We start from the raw sequence: 19,232 nt of genomic DNA, 5'->3' as shown, positions 1-19,232 counted from the left end.
CCAGATTTATAGACGAGCAATGACGCTCCAGCCTTTGACGTCATTGGTTACTGCACCACGCACTGCAGCAACACACACTAGTGATTAAATTAATCATTACTGGAACCTTCATCAGTTTCTAACTTCATGCTGACGACGAAGCTAGCTCTTGCACGAATACACTAATCATGTATGTGCGTAACTGGAACCTTCATCAGTTTTTAGTTTCTTAGTTAGTATGACTGTAGGAGTCGAGGTCGCTTTATTATATGGATGCAAGTTGTTCCATACTTCCAACGTACTGCCACTCGTGTCCAAGCTAGGTGCTGATGTGGGGGCAGCCTTGCATGATGTTGCGATCACGTGCTTTCAAAATTGAACGAAGCTCAGTGGTTTGAGAAATTTGAGGGAGCCAGGCAGGACTATAAAAGAGATTTAGGGAAACTTTCACCTTTATTTACACAGGGTGATACCTTCAACTACAGTCTCTATAGACATTTAAGGCTTTGATAGCATATGGCTTTCCATAAAGATCAAATTTACATAGGCATGCCTCTTAAGAAAGATGGATGTACATGTATAAAAGAACATATTTAAAGTGATGACCCTCCTACAATTAGGGATGGAAACGGATCGGATTCGCATGGAATCGGATCCGGATATCATCTTTTACCACATTTTAATTTGAATATGAATATGGATTCGGATATTTTCGAATATGAATACAAAACGGATGTCTCGGATTCAGATTTCTATTCGGATATTTACTTTAGTCAACACTAATGCATATTGTTAAATTTAACATACATAAATAAAATTTTACTACTAATTACATCGTTAACCAAAGTGAACTAAAATTACTAAAATTAATTTAATCTTTATGTATCATTAATAATTTTAAATTAATACTAAAAGTTATTTATAGAGATACTATTAAATGGGTTCAATGCATTATTAGTAATATTAAAATTAAACAATTGGTCACTCGTTGTGGAGAGAAAACTTTTAAGTAGGTTCATGATACCTTATTTTCTTTGCTTATACGGATACTGTCGCATATTGTCGAATACGGATCTGGAATCGGATAGAGAAAAACACTGAAAAATGGATTTGGATATATCCATTAGTATCCATATTAGAAACGGATACAAATATGGATATCCATATTACAAGTTTTAGCAGATACGTATATCGGATAATTTGGATATCCATTTCCATTTTCCATCCCTACTTAAAATGCATCTACACATAAAAAGAGACCTAGCACATGAGCCAAAACCTAACATATAAAGTACCCACACCTCTTCTCTGACCTACGTTCATAGATGCTTATGCTACCGCCTCCATTTCCAATCCGTACACGATGGACACCTCGATGCTCCAAGACACGAAGAGCTAGTTGGGCTGGAGGTAGATCTACAAGAGAGATCAGTTGAGGCATCGAATAACCATTTCTAAAAATGGTTCTAGAGAGGGACGGCTTCAAAATCGGTTTTCAGAGACTATCGTTATTTCTAGTTGCACAAAAAAATATCCTCTATTTTTAGACATAGTTGGGAACAACAACCACTTCTAGAATTGTGATTTCTATGTAGGAGACTCTCTATATGCTTACTAAATGCTAGGAATAGAGATTTTGCTGAAAAACTACCATCCAACAGCTTCTCTAAATGCTTATCCAAATATAGTCATCTTCTATTCTAGATTTTTCGCTAGCAAAAAAACAGAAGACTAGAATGCCTCTCTAGAGTACGAACGAGATATAGAAGAACTTTTGGAGAGTGGAAATTTAAAGAAAGTGGTTTTTAAATAAATGACTCTCCAAACAATGATTTAGAGAGTGAGATTTAAAAAGTCTCTTGGAGACGCTCTAACAATCAATTTCCAGAGCCGGTTGGAAACATAGTCTGCTTATAAAAATAGGTGAGGCAGAAAAAAATCATAACTTTTCCATATCAATTTGAATCTAGAAAAACTGTATATCAAGGTTTTAAAGCTCGAAGATATCTACAACATTGCAGTTAATTTTTTTTCACATAAATAACTTATGGCCTCAAAAGTCTCAAATCTAGAAATTCATGTTTTTGAATTTTTTAAATGACCTTGAATGGAGAGATATCCTAAACTAGATCAAGGCTATTAAAAAATTCCTAGCTAACCACATATTATTGATGTTAAATTCAAGTGCAAATTAGAGTACTCTTGTTGGAAAGGATTGTTTGAAATGAAAAAAAAACAATCACATATTATCAATATTAATGATCTAAACAAAATTGTTCATTGTTTGATAGGCTATCAGTAATTCAGTATATAAACGCATAAAGGTCACATCAGATATACAGCTACCCATTTTTTCACATAAAGGTCCAACAAACCAGAGGTTTTCTCCAAATATATGCCGTTTTGGTGTGTTCACAGTTCTCGCATCTTTCTATGATCAGAAATGTTCAATGTATTTATGCTATATCTTCCAGTCATTAATTTATATTATATAGATAAGCACTCATTAATTTATATTATATAGATAAGTATACTCACGCTACAGCATCTGTTTATAGCTGGAAGGATGACTAAAATTATAAAGGCAAGTCAACTAACTAAAACTAGCTGCATACGTTTTTTTTTAAATGTGTTCTTGCCTCCGCGGACACCAATCTCAAACGTCCTCCGCAAACATCACTCTCAAACTAACGCTCTTATCCTTTGAGGCCACCTCTGCAAATTCTAATTTATAGTCACATTAAATCAGAGGTGGACAGTCCGTCCGTCTCCGAAATTCAATTTTGACCGTCTCAGATAACCGTCAACGCAGTAGTGCTCTCAAACTCCTCTGCACACACCACTGTCATACGCTCACTGAAGAAGGCCTATAAATAATAGTTAGGCTGCCTCTGCTCAGTACAGCACCGGTGTCAGTTCACCACCCCCTGCTGCCGCACCGTGCTTGTTGAGATCTTCTGTGATCGGAGAGGGGGAGAGATGGCCGACGCGATCGTTGGGCCCCTGCTCACCAAGCTGAAGGACGTTGCGCTAACGGAGGCGCAGGCGTTTGCCAGGGTGGGCGGAGAGATAGAGAGCCTGAACGACAAGCTCATGTGGCTGCAGGCCTTGGTCCATGAGGCCGACTTGCTCAGCCGCCACGACGGCAGCCGTCTCGTCCGGGTGCTCGCATGCCAGATCCGCGAGGTGGCCTTCCAGGCTGAGGACGCAGTTGACGAGTTCTACCTCAAGGGCGACCTGTCCCGCCGCTTCGCTCTATCCCAACGCTTTGGGCGCAACTGGGCGCGAGCTTCCGCGGAGTTGTTCGTCAACTTCCGCACTCACCTCTGCGTCCGCTTCGCCCTCTCCGGCAGGATCCAGGCCATGAACGCGCGGCTTGAGGAGATCATCAACAACAACACCAAGTACGGCATGGGTGACAGAAGCACTCCTAACGGCATCACCTGGAGGGCGTCACGCGCCATCCCACACATGCGGGACGACTGGCCTCCCTCCCTTTACAAAAAGAATATAATTATGTCTTCAAATAAATTTACTAGTTCAAGTTTCACCAAGTTCGTAGTAAAAAAATTAACATTTATATCTTCAAATAAATTTACTATAAAAGTTATTCAATAATAATCTAGTGATACTTATTTTATATCATGAATATTAGTAATTTTTTATATAAATTTAGTCGAAGTTTAAACTGTTTGACTTTTCAAAAAACGAGAATTGTATTTTTTTAATGGACGAAGGAGTATCAATATAGAACGTCCACATCAATCTGCATAAAAAATAAGTCCATGACTCCAAAATAATATATATAGGCCTTGAGATTTAATTGAAAAGGTTAAGCCGTCTCGCTCAATTGAGTCCATCATTGGCAGCTACAGTCGATTGCAACAAACATGCCTTCATGGTGAATAATACAAATTAGTCACTCTAAATTTAAATCTAAATTACCAAATCTGCCATAATGAAAGATATCAAAAGTAACCTCTAAATTTGTAACTAAATTACTCATATTTTTCATTATGAAAGAGAGTTTATCTGTTACATTTTTATAAATTATTGGTATATATATTTTAATTCAAAGTTTTAAAGATAAACATCTCAACCATTATGCACTACTACATAATTGACTTTCACTGCCGGTCCATCACTGTCGGTTTTTGGCTAAAACCAGCAGTGATATTCGGGTCATCACTGCTGGTTTTAGCTGTGAACCGGTAGTGATATTGGATGAACTCTGCTTGTTTTTTGCTAAAACCTGCCAGTTCGTGGTTTGAACCGGCAGTAATAGGCTGCACGAAAAACTTTATAACTTTCTCATATTACGAACTTTATACCAAAGTAGTAGTACTTTTCGAGATATACAACTTTGTCGTTTAAACTTTTTTGATTTGAGGTTGTTTGGATGTCAAAATATGTATCATAAGGATTTATAGAGTTAATACCAAAGGAGTCCATATGCTCTAAAATCACAAGTGAGTGTATAGTGGTAGAAAAGGATATAGGATGGAGAAACAACCAAAACAAAAGTTGTAGATCTCGAAAAGTTATGCAACTTTGTAGTTCACAACTTTTTTATTTAAAGCTGTTTTGATGCTGAGTTATTTATTTCACAAGATTTTATAGAAGTTAATACCAAAGTAATTCATATGCTTTATAGTCATAAGTGAGTGTGTAGTTGTAGTTAAGGATCTCGAGTGTAGAAGCGACCAAAACAAAAGATGTAGATCTCGAAAAGTTATGTAACATTACAGTTGACAAGTTTTTCATTTAAAATCGTCTATCCAACGAAAATTACATTTGAATTCTCATATTTGAAATTTGAATTTTTCAAATGACCTTGAATGGAGAAACGACCAAAACAAAAGTGGTAGATCTCGAAAAGTTATGCAACTTTGTAGTTGACAACTTTTTCATTTGAAATCATTTATCCAAGGAAAATTATAGCCGATTTTCCTCACATTTGAAATTCAAAATTTTCAAACGACCTCGGATGAAGAAATTACCAAAACCAAAGTTGTAGATCTCGAAAAGCTATAAAACTTTGTAGTTGATAACTTTTTTATTTGAATTCGTTTATGGTCCCAAATACTCATTTTAGAACCAGATGAAATAAAACGAGGAGGACGGATATCCTAAATGGACACAAGTGTCTTACAGGTCGAGTGGTGAGAGGACGAACACGTACGCGAATCTCGAAGTCATGGATTCGAGCACTGCAGGCCGCAAAGTACGCAAAAAATCTCGTGATTTGTATTCCAAAAATGAAGTGACTATGTGGATAGCTGGTGGGGTCTCTCATATTTAAAAAAATTGCTATCTTTTTAGCTCTTTTTTCATCTCATTTTTGGGTTTTCAGAAAACTTTATCAATGTCGGTTCTAAACTGGCAGTGATGAGCCCCCTCATCACTGTCGCTTTGGTTGTGCCAGTTTTTGAACCGGCATGATAGTCTGTTCTGAGATAGTGGTGCAAGAGTGATTCATTAACTACTACAAAAATTATTTTTTAGCAAAGGGACCTTTTCATTTCGAGGTGTCTCAATCAAAATCTGCATCTAAAAATGGGGTTTTCCCTCTAAAAATCTATAATTAGAGGCGGCTGGTATTTTTAGCCGTCTATAAAAATACCGCTATCTCTAGATGCGACTCTAGATCTAGCCGCCTCTAAAAATGTATTTCTTGAGGCAACTAGGGTTGTAGAGCCCTCTCTACAAATCAATTTGTAGATGCGGATGGATATAGAACAGGTCTCTAAAAAATAGATGCAACATAGTGAAATTTATAAAATTTTGAAACGAAGTCGGATGAATACAAGCTTTATATCAAAGTTTTATAACTCGAAGTGATCTACAACTCTATAGTTGACAACCTTTTCATTTGCAATCCTTTAAATCCTCAATTTTTGTTTGAAGTTCTCACAATTTACTATTCAATTGTTTTATGTTTTCCATCCGACCTAGGATGGAGACAAAAGCCTAAAGTTATAGATCTCAAAAAGATATAAAATATTGCAGTTGAGAACCTTTTTATTTGAAGTAATCTATAATCTCAAAATTTAGTTTGAAGTCCTCAAATATGGATATTCAAAATTTTCAAATGACCTCAGATGTAGAAACGACATACAAGCAAAGTTTGGATCTCATAGAGCTATACAACTTGTAGTCGACAATTTTTTTATTTTAATTTATCCAAAAAAAATTATGTTTGAATTTGTAACATTTGAAATCCAAAATTTTCAGACTTCCTTGGATGGAGAAAAATGGCCAAAACCAAAGTTGTAGTACTCGGCGGTATCTAGAACTTCGCAGTTGAAATCTTTTTAATTTGAATACATTTAGGGTCCCAAACACTCATTTCAAAATCCGTTAAAGTGAATAAAGTTGATTGTTTTTCCCTTTAGTCAAAAGTGACTTTGGAGCGGAGTGGCTAGGGAAGCCACACGCACTGGTGTTTTGCATGACTTTGTGAGGCTGGCCGGTGGGTTTTCCCCGGATTTGTTTTTTCTTTTTTGCTTTTTCATTTGTCTGGTTTGTGATTTCCGGAATTTAATTTCTTGAGGTAGTTGGATAGTAAGCTGCCTCTACAAACACGATTTGTAGAGACAGCTCGTATTTCTAGTTGCCTCTAGAAATTTATATAGCAGTGGGCCAGCCTCCTCTACAAATCTTTATACAGTAGTGACTAGTGTCATGGATCACGTACATACTAATACACGCGTTAACATATTCATGATATAAAATAAAATATTCAACAAAAGAGTTGTAGATAGTGAGGCTGTTTAGATGTTCTCACAAACCAGAGAGTAATTATATCGTCATGTACTAGAAAGCGGCTGTAATTTTGTACTTTTTTTTAATCACAGTATAAATGCAGACACTCGTACATACGCTTACACTAACCCCAATGAACCTACCCACACAGCCTGAGCACCTTCGATAGACTAAGAATGAGCCAGCAGGTCTCGATATTGAGGAAGTCACCGTTGGCGTCTCGTTGTCAACGGGTATGTTGCCTACCACTGCAAGAACAATGCAGTTAAATCATGAAATAAATTCGTGAAAATGTGAGCACCCATGAGTCGAGGACTTGAACCCAAGTGAGCAGCCACGATATAGTTGTTTTCTCATAAGCTGCAGGAATAGGAACAGAAGTGAGCAGTCATGCTAACGCGCGTGCGGTCAGCAAATTAAAGACCTGATCTTCCATCTATTCGTGAAAGTGTCTTGGCTGGACATGGTTTTGGAGGGGTTCTCTCACAAACACATGTGTCTATATGACCTAGGACGAGCAAGGCCTAAATTCAGTAGGTTGCTCAAAGAACCCCTCTCGTCGGAGCATGTAATTCAAACTCCCTGCCTTTCATAAGCCTCTAGACACCACACAAGTCTCAGTCTCTGAGTAGCAATCAAACTCATATAAGTGTGTTTCCTTATAAGATATTTTCTAGCCCAACAATTCTACTCAATCGAACAACTTGTATCACATTAAGGTATAAACCAACATGCCTTAGGATATAGGACATACCATGCATCTAAGAAGCTAAGGCATGGAACTTATAAAGGGTATCACTCGTAGTCACTGATGGCTTATTTCACCATCCTACTTCATGTGATCTCTAGTCACAAAGGATATTTTATCACTATGGTATGACTCATTGACTCTCATGTGGATCTCAGTTGATGCATCATCTATTAAAACATGATAAAAGTATTGTGAATTGTTCTACTAAGTTCGTAGTCATTTAGACATGGTCGGACGCTATCAACCTAGAGTTTTTTAAAGTTTCTTGGTAGACTTTAGCCACCTCCTTACATGCCTTGTTTTTGTTATGTTGTCTTAATGAGGTATATGTTTTTCAACAACCAACAAATCTATTAGGATTTCATGAAGCCACTCAGCCTCAATAGTGACAGTGTCTATTGCTATGATTTCTTCTATTGTTGACCTGTTTAAGATGGCTTACTTGCAATATTTCCATGAAACAACACAACTTCCTAGTGTGAACACATGTCCCTCGTGGCTTTTATCTTAAGAGGATCAAATATCTAATTTGAATCACTATATCCCTCTTATACGTTTGGCTACCTAATACAATGGGTACTATTACTCAAAGTGACTTTCAAATAGTGCATTCTCTCAAGAGTAACATAATGAGCATCACCTAGATTAGAAATAAACCAGCATAGTTTACTCAGAAAACGAGATGTCATGCATCATCACAATAATCAAATACATATATAAGCGAACAAATTATCTACTTATATCAGCAATATATAAGCACAAGATGACACCCTTCCCCCACCATAACAATACACTAGCACATAAAGAATTCTCGGAGTTGGCCAATGACACACGTCACTGTTAATCATTTTCAATGGAGACCGTCGAAATGACTGCCGCTAAAAATGACATTCCGAGAGGCGGGTGGGTTACAACGACCGCCTCTGAAAATGGTTTTAGAAATGATAGTTGGGTTACAACACCAGCCTCTGAAAATAGAAGAAAGGGTAAAGTCCAATTTACACCCTCCAACTTTCACCAAAGTCCGGATTTCAACCTCGAACTTCAAAACCGGATAACTTTGGCCCTCCATCTCTTGAAACCATTCAACTTTTGATATTTTCAGGAGGCGTAGAAATTTTATATTGTTTTTTCGAGCATCTTAACGTCCTCAAATGAAAAAACTCAAAACTACAAAGTTGTAGATCTCATCGATGTCTACAATTTACATATAAAAATTATCTTTATCCGACATCGTATTGAAGGGTTTTTTATTTTTTGAAATTTGAGTCTCAGCACGCGACAAAATATGGTGCTGAAATTTATATTATTTTTTCGAGCATCTTAACGTCCTCAAATGAAAAAACTCAAAACTACAAAGTTGTAGATCTCATCGAGATCTACAATTTACATATAAAAATTATCTTCATCCGACATCGTATTGAAGGGTTTTCTATTTTTTGAAATTTGAGTCTCATCACGCGACAAAGTTCTAAGATTTTTCCTCTTTTCGCATGTCTCGTGAGAACTAATATGACCTTCGCAAGTATCGTGAGAACTAATATGACTTATCAATACATCATTACACACAACTGTACCATAATAGGGCCACACATGATGAGCATTCGTGTGTGCTATCCACAACATGTGCACAACAATGCATCTGCATGTTCTTGAGCATGCGTACGTGCGCGAGAGAGAGAAGTTTCTATGCTCCATATTGGAGTAGTCTATATGTTTTCTCTTTATGATTTGTGTATCTGAATGGACAGGGAGAACTCGGTGCCATTTAAAGTAATAAATTTCCGCACAGAAAGGGTAGATGAGAAGCTGCTGAAAGAGCTAAAGGAAGGACCAGATGGCCCAACGAAAGTAATCCGCGTTGTTGGGGTTGGCGGCAGCGGCAGAAGAGCCCTAATGATGTATGCCTATGAAGAAGAATCCATCAAGAATCATTTCCATGTACGTGTCTGCGTGAGCTTCCCAGCAGGCATCAGCGACATGAGGATTATTGTTCATGAAATCGAGAAAAAACATGGTATTGTTAAACAAATCAAGAAAAAAGGTAGCAAAGAGTCCTCTGGGAGCCTATTGTCTGTGGATTCACGTTGCTTGGTAGTGCTACACTGCCCAATCAGCATCATAACATGGAGTAAAGTTGAAAACGAGTTGCTCAAACTGAAACTCGGAAAAGGTAGCAAGATACTGCTACCGTGGAGAAAAATGCATAACGAGAATGATCAGAGCATCATTGCACTGAGCCTTCTCGTTACAGGTCGGACCGAAACTTTTTTCGACTATGTGTATAGCGGCGGTGGCAAGCTGAAGAAAGGTACTACCTACCAGACCAAAGAAATGAATAAGATCCGCAACAATATTATGGAGATCACAAATGGTCTACCACTTGCGGTAGTTCTTCTTGCAAAACTCATGAGAACCATGGACTTGAGGAAGTGGGGACCAGCATCTGAGTACCTCATGAGCAACGAGGAAGACACCAAACTCAAGACAATATTGTCGGTAAGCATCGATGATCTCCCAGATGAGCTCAAATCCTGCTTGCTCTACACCGCGGGGTTCCCAGAAAATAGAATTATTGATGCTCACCAGTTGGTGCGCCTCTGGATGGCTGAAGGCTTCCTCACTAGGCAGATGGGTATGGAAGCAGAGCAGCTCGGGCAATGCTACCTCAAGGAGTTGATCTTTCGGGGGCTTCTGCAGCTGATCAGCAAAAGTAGTGGTGGCGATGGTGGTCGTGTAGAATCGGTAGTAATTCATGACCAGATTCACCCCCTTCTCAGGTTAGAAGCACAGCATACAAGCTTCATGGATTTCCACTATGGTGGACATGTGCCGCCACCGGCCAGCACACGCCGCCTGGCTCTCTACAAGTACAGCGACAAATTCTCGGCACCCAGCAGTTGCTTGGATAAACTACGCACCGCACTGTCTTTTTCTGGTGATGAAAACTCCACGGATCACGACAAAGGTGACCTCTTTTGCCCAATATGCACTCATATTTATGCCTGGTTCGTTCTGTTTTCAAGAGCTAGCATGCTGTTTATTATTTGTTGTCCATCAAGCAGCGCAAGAATAGTATGAGATATTTATATAAGCATATTCGATGTTCATATTTATATACATACAACTAGTAAAAATTACTTACATTAGTTCGCCAGGTTTTTCTCTTCTTCATTTTCTATAGAAATATGCATATAGATACACCACAATCTCTATTAATTAGTTGTAAAAAATTTATGAATTATTTGTCTATACGTTTTTTCATCCACATACATAACTTTTCCCCTCAGCATGGCACCTCAGTGTATCTTCAGTATGTATTTAGTTCAAATCTTAGCTTAAGTTATGATGTCTTTTGATGCAACCTGTGTATCATTATGCCAGGAATCTAAATTTCGATTTTCAAACTTTGAAATTATTATTTGCTACAAATTTATATCCGTGAGTTAAGTTAACACCCTTGCTTATTGTATCATTTGTTAACTCCTTTTTTTCAAAATGAAGATTTTAGGTGCTAGAATACAGTTTTATGTTTTATGATGACATAAACCGTCTTTTAAACCTGTACTACGTCGCTTAAAATTAGTATGGGTAGTAGTGCTTAACTCTAAGATCAAAGTCACAATTGTTTTGCACTAATTAACCTCCCCTACTTCTTAAGATGTTGATTTTTTTATCAAGTATTTATATCTGTAGTAGTAGTGTTTTTGTCATAATAAATAGGATGCTTATAATTATACTATCTATATCTATATGGATGTCTCAAATTTGATTTAAAATGTATAAATTTATCTAAGATAACAATTTACATAAATCATATGTCATGGATATTGATATAATTTTAAATAACTTGTCTATATTATTAGCATTTGAGTATTTAAAAGAAAAGTTTTGATGATTGCAAACATAACATATATAGTTGTCACATAGGCATTTATTTGTATTTGCAGATGTGGCACAACATATGTGTTTCCTTTAGTGTGTTTTAACTATATTAATATAAATATATTTGGGACATTTAAAAACATCTGTGTGTGCCTGTGCATAATTTATGGTTATTCAAACATTTTACATAATAGCATATGTTGGTAGTAGTATATAACTTTGAGTGCATATTTTGTTTGTTTATAATTACAGAAGTTATAGATTAGATGCAAATTAAATGGTTGTTTAGATTATCTATCATAATGGTAGGTGAGCAATTAGATGCAAATATATGTGTTAGTTTAGATTATGTTTCATAAGGGCATAGGTGGATAATTTAGATATGGACTTAGGGGTTTACTTTATAACTTTTCCATATTGACATAGGTGAGTAATTGTATATAAAACAAAATAGATGCAATGTATATTATTATAAATAATGTTAGAATCTACAGAATTTATGGCCAGTTCATTGTAATTTTTGTGAGAATTTCAAGAATTTATCTTTTTTCTAGTGCATCACATAAACGATAAACTTAGAGACTTTGTTAGAGACCTTTAGTTACTAACATTAAGACATGTGTTATTATCCTTTACATTTCACCACTGTAGGTTTTCGATACATGTTATTTCAAAGCTAAGGTTAAGTTACATAAGCTCCTGGCATCATGAATTTACGTTTCGGCTTTCATCTTTCTACTTTTTTGTTGTTTAATTTTTTTATCCACGTTGAAACTCTAATGCTTATTATATCTTTTATTCAAAATGTTACTTATGTATCTTATTAATATTTAGATCATAGGCTGCACTCTTAGTTTCTACAATGGCATAAACAGTTATTTCAGAAGTAACACGAAACCTAAGAGTTTGAATATGCTATTAGATTTTCATGTGTACTAGTATTGCTTTGTAAAAACATAGAGCACTTAAAAGTTATATTACTAGTATTGGTTCAAAATGTTTAAAGTTATTTTTTAAAGTATCAACTTACAAAATGTATAAAGTAACTTTTGTTAATATAATTTAAAGTAAATTGGCAGTAACATTGGTTTGTGGTTTGTCAAAAAGGACATTTTCGCAAGATTAGTAAACTACTAAAATCAAATTTTTTACTAAAATATGCATGTCACATGGTCTAAATAGTTGCATATAACGTTATGTTTACTCTTAATTAAACAGTGGTGCGCAATTTAAAAATTTATATACTGCAACTTATGACATATATGAGTAAAATTACCGACGAGGGCCACTATGAAAAATACATAAAATAAACCCCTAATTTTGTATCTAAATTACTCATATATGTCATAAGTTGTAGTATATACAAATTACCCACTCTACCATTATGAAATGTAATTAAAAATAACCCCCTCAATTTGTATATAAATTACCCACATATGTTATAATGAAAATAATTCAAAATAAGCCCCTAACATTGCATCTAAATTACCCACCTTTGCCATTACGAAACTTAATTTAAAATAACTCTCTAACTTTATATCTACATTACCCATATCTGCCGTCATGAAAAGATAATTTAAAATACCCCAAAATGATATTATAGATTACATGCCTTTGGCATTATGAAAGATAATGCAAAGTAACCTCGTAAGTTTGCATTCAGGCTACCTATACATGTTGTTGTGAAAGATAATATAAAGTATTACCATTATATTTATATCCGCCTCAGCCATGGTAAAAAATACACTAAATTCTCTCTCAAATCTACATGTAAATAATAATATATGTTATTATAAAAATTAAATCAAAATCCATAAAGTATGAAACACATATATATTCCTAAATTACAAACTTCTACAACCATAAAATTAAGTAACCATAATGATATGTTTTACTATGTATACCAAGTAAATATGTATACATTAGGACAAATATTTATTTTAATAGCCTACGAAGCCGGAAAAATATATTCCCTTAACAAACCACATATTCCCTCCGTTCCAAAAAGACTATTGTTTTAACTGGGTTCAAGAATAGTACAACCATCTTTTTGGGACGGAGGCAATAGCAATAACATCGACGATTTACTTTCATTTATATTAGTACTTCATAATAATCAATTTCATAAGTTGTTATTTTAGATAAGTTTATACATTTCACTCAAACATGCATTATGTCATATCAATAAAAACAAATTCAACATGTTTAGTTCCTAGGTGCGAACTAGTTTCAACATGTGGAAAACAATACTATAAGGATGTAAATTCTTTTTGATAAAAAAAATAAATTTAAAAAAACACTTGAGTTTCTACTTAAAATGTAGAAAAACTTGTAACAACTCGATTAAAAGTTCAAAGCTAAACTATAGATTCATAATGTCACATAAAGTGATGCAACAGGAGTTTATATATCTTAATTGCACATCTTAAGATTGCGTTTCAACTAAATACATATCACCCTAGAAATAAAGATAAATACTAGAAATTCTAACTAGAGGTTTCCAATGGAGCCGCTATGTTAATCCTCACGTGTCCTAATAGGAAAACAAAACATAAATCCTAAAAATTCTCACAAAAATGAGAAACATGAGACCATACATTCAATATAATCACCATTGAAAATAGTAACTATTAGATCTATTCTATTTTCTAAATGGTTATCCTCCAAAACTATTGTGTAAAACAACACATAGTAACCCATGACTCTAAAGTTTACCTAAATTTGCATTTAATTATCCATGTTCTCCTATTATGATAGATAATTTACGTAACCCAATTTTCATCTGATCATTAAAAAAATCCTCTCAAAAGTACATTTAAATTATCACACATGTTGTATTACAACAAAATATTTAAATAACCATAGAGCATATATACGTTTCTATGTTACCCACTTCTAGAAATATTTATTAATATTTGATTAAAGTAAACGTATGCGTCGTGCCAGCATGCTTGAGTCATAAATAAATATTATGTTTTATCACATAAAAATATTTTCTTAATAGCTCAATTATTATTGATACTAATAAATTGATTAAAACCATATTAGTAACCATGACATATATTTTATATAGGTTGCTGCTTTAGATATATTCATATATTTTAACAAAAACAATTGACACATCTATATTGATAGTATTACGATAACTGCACATATAATTCCTTGAAGCTATCTTTTCTCCACCCTTTAAGATTACATTAGAGTAAAACATCAATCATTATAAGGCTTATGAATTAAAATTCTCATGAGGTTAGCACTGCTACCACATCCGGTCTTAATTCAAGCTCTATCACTTATCTTAAGTAACATGATATAGGTTTCAAATGATTGCTTATGTTATTGTAGTATTTAATAATTAACTCTACACCCTAAAATCCCTATTTCGAAAAAAGTGCACAAAAGAAAGTTAATAAATGATACAATAAGCACAATCAACTTAACTTGGGGATAAAAAAAGTATGTAACGATCAATAAAAATAAAATTTGAAAAATCAAAATTTAGGTTCATGACTGCATAAGATATGTGATGTTACAAGGGCCACCATGGTTAATGGTAAGGTTTGAAACTAATTGCATATTATTTAAAATATACAGAGATGCCATGAAAAAAGTGAATATGGATAAAGCACATATAGATCTTACCCCTGCAAAAAAAAAATTGATAAATTTGTGACAAATAGATATAGACTATGGAGTATCTATTATGTCTATTGATTTTACAAAATAAGCAAAGATAGAACCTCCAATTTGATATAAATATTTTTTATTAGTAAGATGTATCAAACAATTAGTAATACATTTCTTTTAAATTATGTAATACATTTCTTTTAAATTATAGCCCGTGCGACGGCACGGTTAATGGACTAGTTTTTATTTGTAGTAGTAATTGTTTCACTAGTTGTCATAATCTGCATTCAAATTCAACCAGTCATTTGTCGGCTCAATCAATTGTTGGCCTAATAAGTAATTCTGTCGTAGATCATGTATTTGATCTTAATAATTTAGATTGATGCATCACCAATCAATAATGTGATGATGTCTCCATGCATGAGTGCAACAGGTTGGCAGACAGCAGACGAGGAGAAATCAAGCAGGAAGGAGACTACCATGATGCGTTTCCTGAGAGGGTCTCCGTTCCTTCGCGTGGTGGACCTGGAAGGCCCCAGCCACGAAACAGAGCTGCCCGATGAAATCGAGGAGATGGTACACCTGCAGTACCTTGGCGTCCGGTGGTGGTTGCTGAAGAAGGTGCCTTCATCTATCGGGAACCTTGGCAAGCTTCAGACTCTGGATGTGCGGGGCACGCAGGTGAGAAAGCTTCCCAAGTCCCTGTGGATGACCAAGACGCTGCGGCACGTCCTCGGAGATGGCCTCTTCTTTCCAAGAACAACCGGAGAGCTGAAGCATATGCAGACGCTCGAGACCGTGACGATCAATGACACGCACTCGCACACGCTGTGCCGGCCTACTGGCAGGAGAAGGAAACAATCTGGACTCCGCTTCTTGCACCGGCTGGGGATTGTACATATGGAAAACTGCAAGATGGAAGACCTGCAAAACCTTCTCATGGACCTCTGTTATCTCGAGAGCCTCAGTCTATCCGGGAATCCCATACCGATGGCCCTGCTTGTAGGCGCAATGCTGTCTGCTGCTGGTGTGCGGCTGAGGAATGTGGAGTCCTTGGAACTAGATGGGGAGCTGCTGCCCCAACCTCGCAATCCTCGTGATGAAGACCTCTTTCATTCATCTCTCCCCGGGTGTCTCGCCAATCTAACTCGCCTTGTGCTCCGGCGGACTATGATCAAGCAAGAATTCATACATGTCATTGCCAAGCTGCCTGTCCTCGCCGAGCTTGAGATGCAAAATGAATCTTACCAAGAGGAGGAGCTGACGTTCTGCGATAGTCATGGATTCACCAGCCTCACTGTGCTTCGATTTACCGATTTGGACACCCTCAAGACACTTATGGTACACTCCGTTGACAGCAGGAGAAACAAGGCTATTGAACCAATATTCGTGGACATGAACATGACAAAGATGGACAGAGTAGCTGAACCTAATGACAGTGACACACCTTGCAGTTCCTGTACTAGATCTGGGCAGACATATGCGTGGCAACATCCCCGTCGGCCTCCGCTTTCTCAAGCAGACAACTAGGCAAATGCAGGCAATGATCAGTTCCATAGTGGCGCCAGGGAGGAAGATGCCACGGCGGTGCCGTTGTCGTCGCATGCATATGTGGGGATGGGGAAACATCCGCCTCATGGAGACAAGGCAGATGGAGGCAAAGACGACTATATCAAGGTACGGTACCGTGCCCCTGCCGCTCCTCTAAAATATATTGCTCTCTCACCATGATTTTTCTTCTTGTTATTAGTGCATGGGATGATTTGTCTTGTTTTGCTGATTCTGTTTATACTGTTTTTTCTTGGTTTAATAAATTTCAGTAGGAGGACAAATATCCCAAATGGGCCCTAGTATCTCATGTTTCCTCTCTCTCTCTCTCTCTCTCTCTCTCTCTCTCTCTCTCTCTCTCTCTCTCTCTCTCTCTCTTTCTATATATATATATATATATATTATGCGCAATTTTTCTACTCCTTGTAGTTACTCTTATGTGTATAATGTATATCTTCAGATTTAGGATGTATATATGGCCAACAAAGTGTATGTACACTGAGTATACGATCATACTAGACCATCTAGGGTAGTATGTATGTTAAGTATACAAGTGTACATAGAGTATATGGTTATAATTATTTCATATATTTTATTATAGTGGTAATAATATATTACAAAATATAGGCTCTATTGAAAAAATAAACATGTATATAATTTTATTTCATTTTTGATTGATGCATTGGAATTAGATTCGTGTTGATGGTGTTGCATGCATGTTTGTTTCTTTGGTGGTTATCAGATGATCGTGGCTACTGCCATCGCGCTGCTGGGCCATATGAACGTGACAAACGAGTCAAACAAGACTATGATCTCAGAGTACAATGGTGAGCCACTACAAAAATATGCGGTTGACAACTGATGCTGCTGGTCAGAAGCAGTCGGAGGAACAGGAAGATGTCTCCATTAAAGAACGGGCTGAGTCAAGCAGTAGTGGCCAACGTCGAACTAGGAAGACCAATCCCAAGTACTTTGGCCAAGAATGGTCTCCTCAGTAGTATGGCTGGTGGCGTTCTGTTTTAGGGAGGTGAGAGAGTTTGTAATAAAGGGGGCCTGTAATCTGAATCTAAATCGGAGCTCGACTTGAAAGCGGACCTCGGTGTGGCATGGCCGTTGGCCGGCGGGGATCATTGTTTTTCAATTTTCATTCAGTCATACAATGGCATCGCTACATGCCGACCCAGTAGTCACTAAAATTTAAACAATGGCATCGCTACAAGCCCGCAACTGCGCCCGGTGGCCTGCATCATGCCGTGGTGCGGCTGTGTGCAAAGAAGCATGGGCACAGGCAGCAGAACCTTCATCCGTTGCAAAGAAGCTTATTTAAAGAATGGATTGCTCATTAGTCAATTCCATAATTTAGTATATTTAAAGAGCTTATATAGTACCAATCCGTAGAGTGGCTTCACTACCAGAGGCGGGCTCTTTGCCGAGTGTCTGTTGCACTCGGCAAAGGCAGCTTTGCACTCGGCAAAGCCTTTGCCGAGTGCAACACTCGGCAAAGAGCCTCCATCGAATCCCCTTCCGGTAAAGGCTGCTTTGCCAAGTGCCAAATTTCGGGCACTCGGCAAAGGCTTTGCCGAGTGTCGTGCGGGCACTCGGTAAAGATTTGACGCCATCGGCCGACAGCCGACACCGTCTATTTTTTTTTAACTCTTTGCTGAGTGCCACAGCTCCGGCACTCGGCAAAGAAATCTGTTTTTGTTTAAACCTCTTTGCCAAGTGTCACAGCACCGGCACTCGGCACAGGGTGTTTTTATTTATTTTTTTAATTTTCTTTGCCGAGTGTAATGACCATTGCACTCGGAAAGCGTGTTTTTTTTTTAAATTTTCTTTGCCAAGTGCAATGGTCATTGCACTCGGCAAAGCCACCTCTAAATTTCTTTTTTTTTGTTTTTTGCTTTTCCATTTAAACAACAATGCATATATATATATATATATATATATATATATATATATATAATAGAAACCACAATTCAACAGCAATAAATTACAAACCACATTTATATATTACAAACGACCAAATTTGTCCGAAATCCATAATTTATTACAAACCACAAGTTCATAGTCCACAAGTTCACAAGTTCGATACATAGAAACTACTCCGCAAGCGGCTCACGGCGACTGCGCCCCAGCGTGCGATCCCGGCGACGGTCCGGGTGCGGATGGCCCGACTTGCGATGCCGGCGACCCTCCGACCTGGTTCGACGCCGCCCCCGATGTCCGCTGCACAAAAAAGAAGATATTGCATGTGAGTGACAAGATAAAAATGTAAGGAGTTTAAAGAAAAGTTGAAAATTTCGGCAGCACCTCCCCTGCACGGGGACGTTTCCAAAACCTGCAAGAAAAACCGTCGGCATGATGGCCGACGTCCACATTTGTGGCACGATGGCCAACACAACCACAAACCCGGCACGAAGGCCGTCAACGACATAAACGGCGCGATGGCCAACAACCCTGCGGCTTTACCTTCTCCTCCGGCTGAGGGCGGGGAGGAGGAAGGAGGGAAGAAGGTGGAAGAAAGGGGGAAGAAGGGGAAGAAAGGGAGAAGTAGAAACATCCAGAGGCGGAAGAAAAAGAGAAAAGGAGAAGAAGAAGGAGGAGGAAGAAGAAGGAGGAGGAAGGGGGAGGAGACGGAAGAAGGGTGACGGCGTGGACGACGTGGACGAACGGCGTG

General features: G+C 37.3%; 1 protein-coding gene across 1 annotated transcript; it reads left to right on the top strand.

The window, feature by feature from the left end:
• The first annotated feature begins 2,958 nt into the window (after window positions 1-2,958).
• On the top strand, window positions 2,959-17,417 carry LOC136489769 (putative disease resistance RPP13-like protein 2). The gene is made up of 5 exons (XM_066486318.1): window positions 2,959-3,533; window positions 9,247-10,463; window positions 15,441-16,466; window positions 16,548-16,684; window positions 17,298-17,417. The coding sequence occupies exons 1-5, from the start codon at window positions 2,959-2,961 to the stop codon at window positions 17,415-17,417; spliced, it is 3,075 nt and encodes a 1,024-aa protein (XP_066342415.1).
• The last annotated feature ends 1,815 nt before the right edge of the window (window positions 17,418-19,232 follow it).

This window comes from Miscanthus floridulus, chromosome 10, assembly GCF_019320115.1.
Source record: "Miscanthus floridulus cultivar M001 chromosome 10, ASM1932011v1, whole genome shotgun sequence".
NCBI classification, from domain to species: Eukaryota; Viridiplantae; Streptophyta; class Magnoliopsida; order Poales; family Poaceae; genus Miscanthus; species Miscanthus floridulus.
The sequence above is the reverse complement of the archived record's forward strand: the minus strand, read 5'-3'. Positions and strand labels throughout refer to the sequence as shown.

Excerpts from the sequence above, each read along its gene's own strand:
- LOC136489769 (XM_066486318.1), top strand. The coding sequence starts at position 2,959 with ATGGCCGACGCGATCGTTGGGCCCCTGCTCACCAAGCTGAAGGACGTT. Across the intron at positions 3,534-9,246 it reads ACTAGTTCAAGTTTCACCAA|GGAGAACTCGGTGCCATTTA; the intron begins GTTCGTAGTAAA and ends CTGAATGGACAG. Across the intron at positions 16,685-17,297 it reads GCAAAGACGACTATATCAAG|ATGATCGTGGCTACTGCCAT; the intron begins GTACGGTACCGT and ends GGTGGTTATCAG.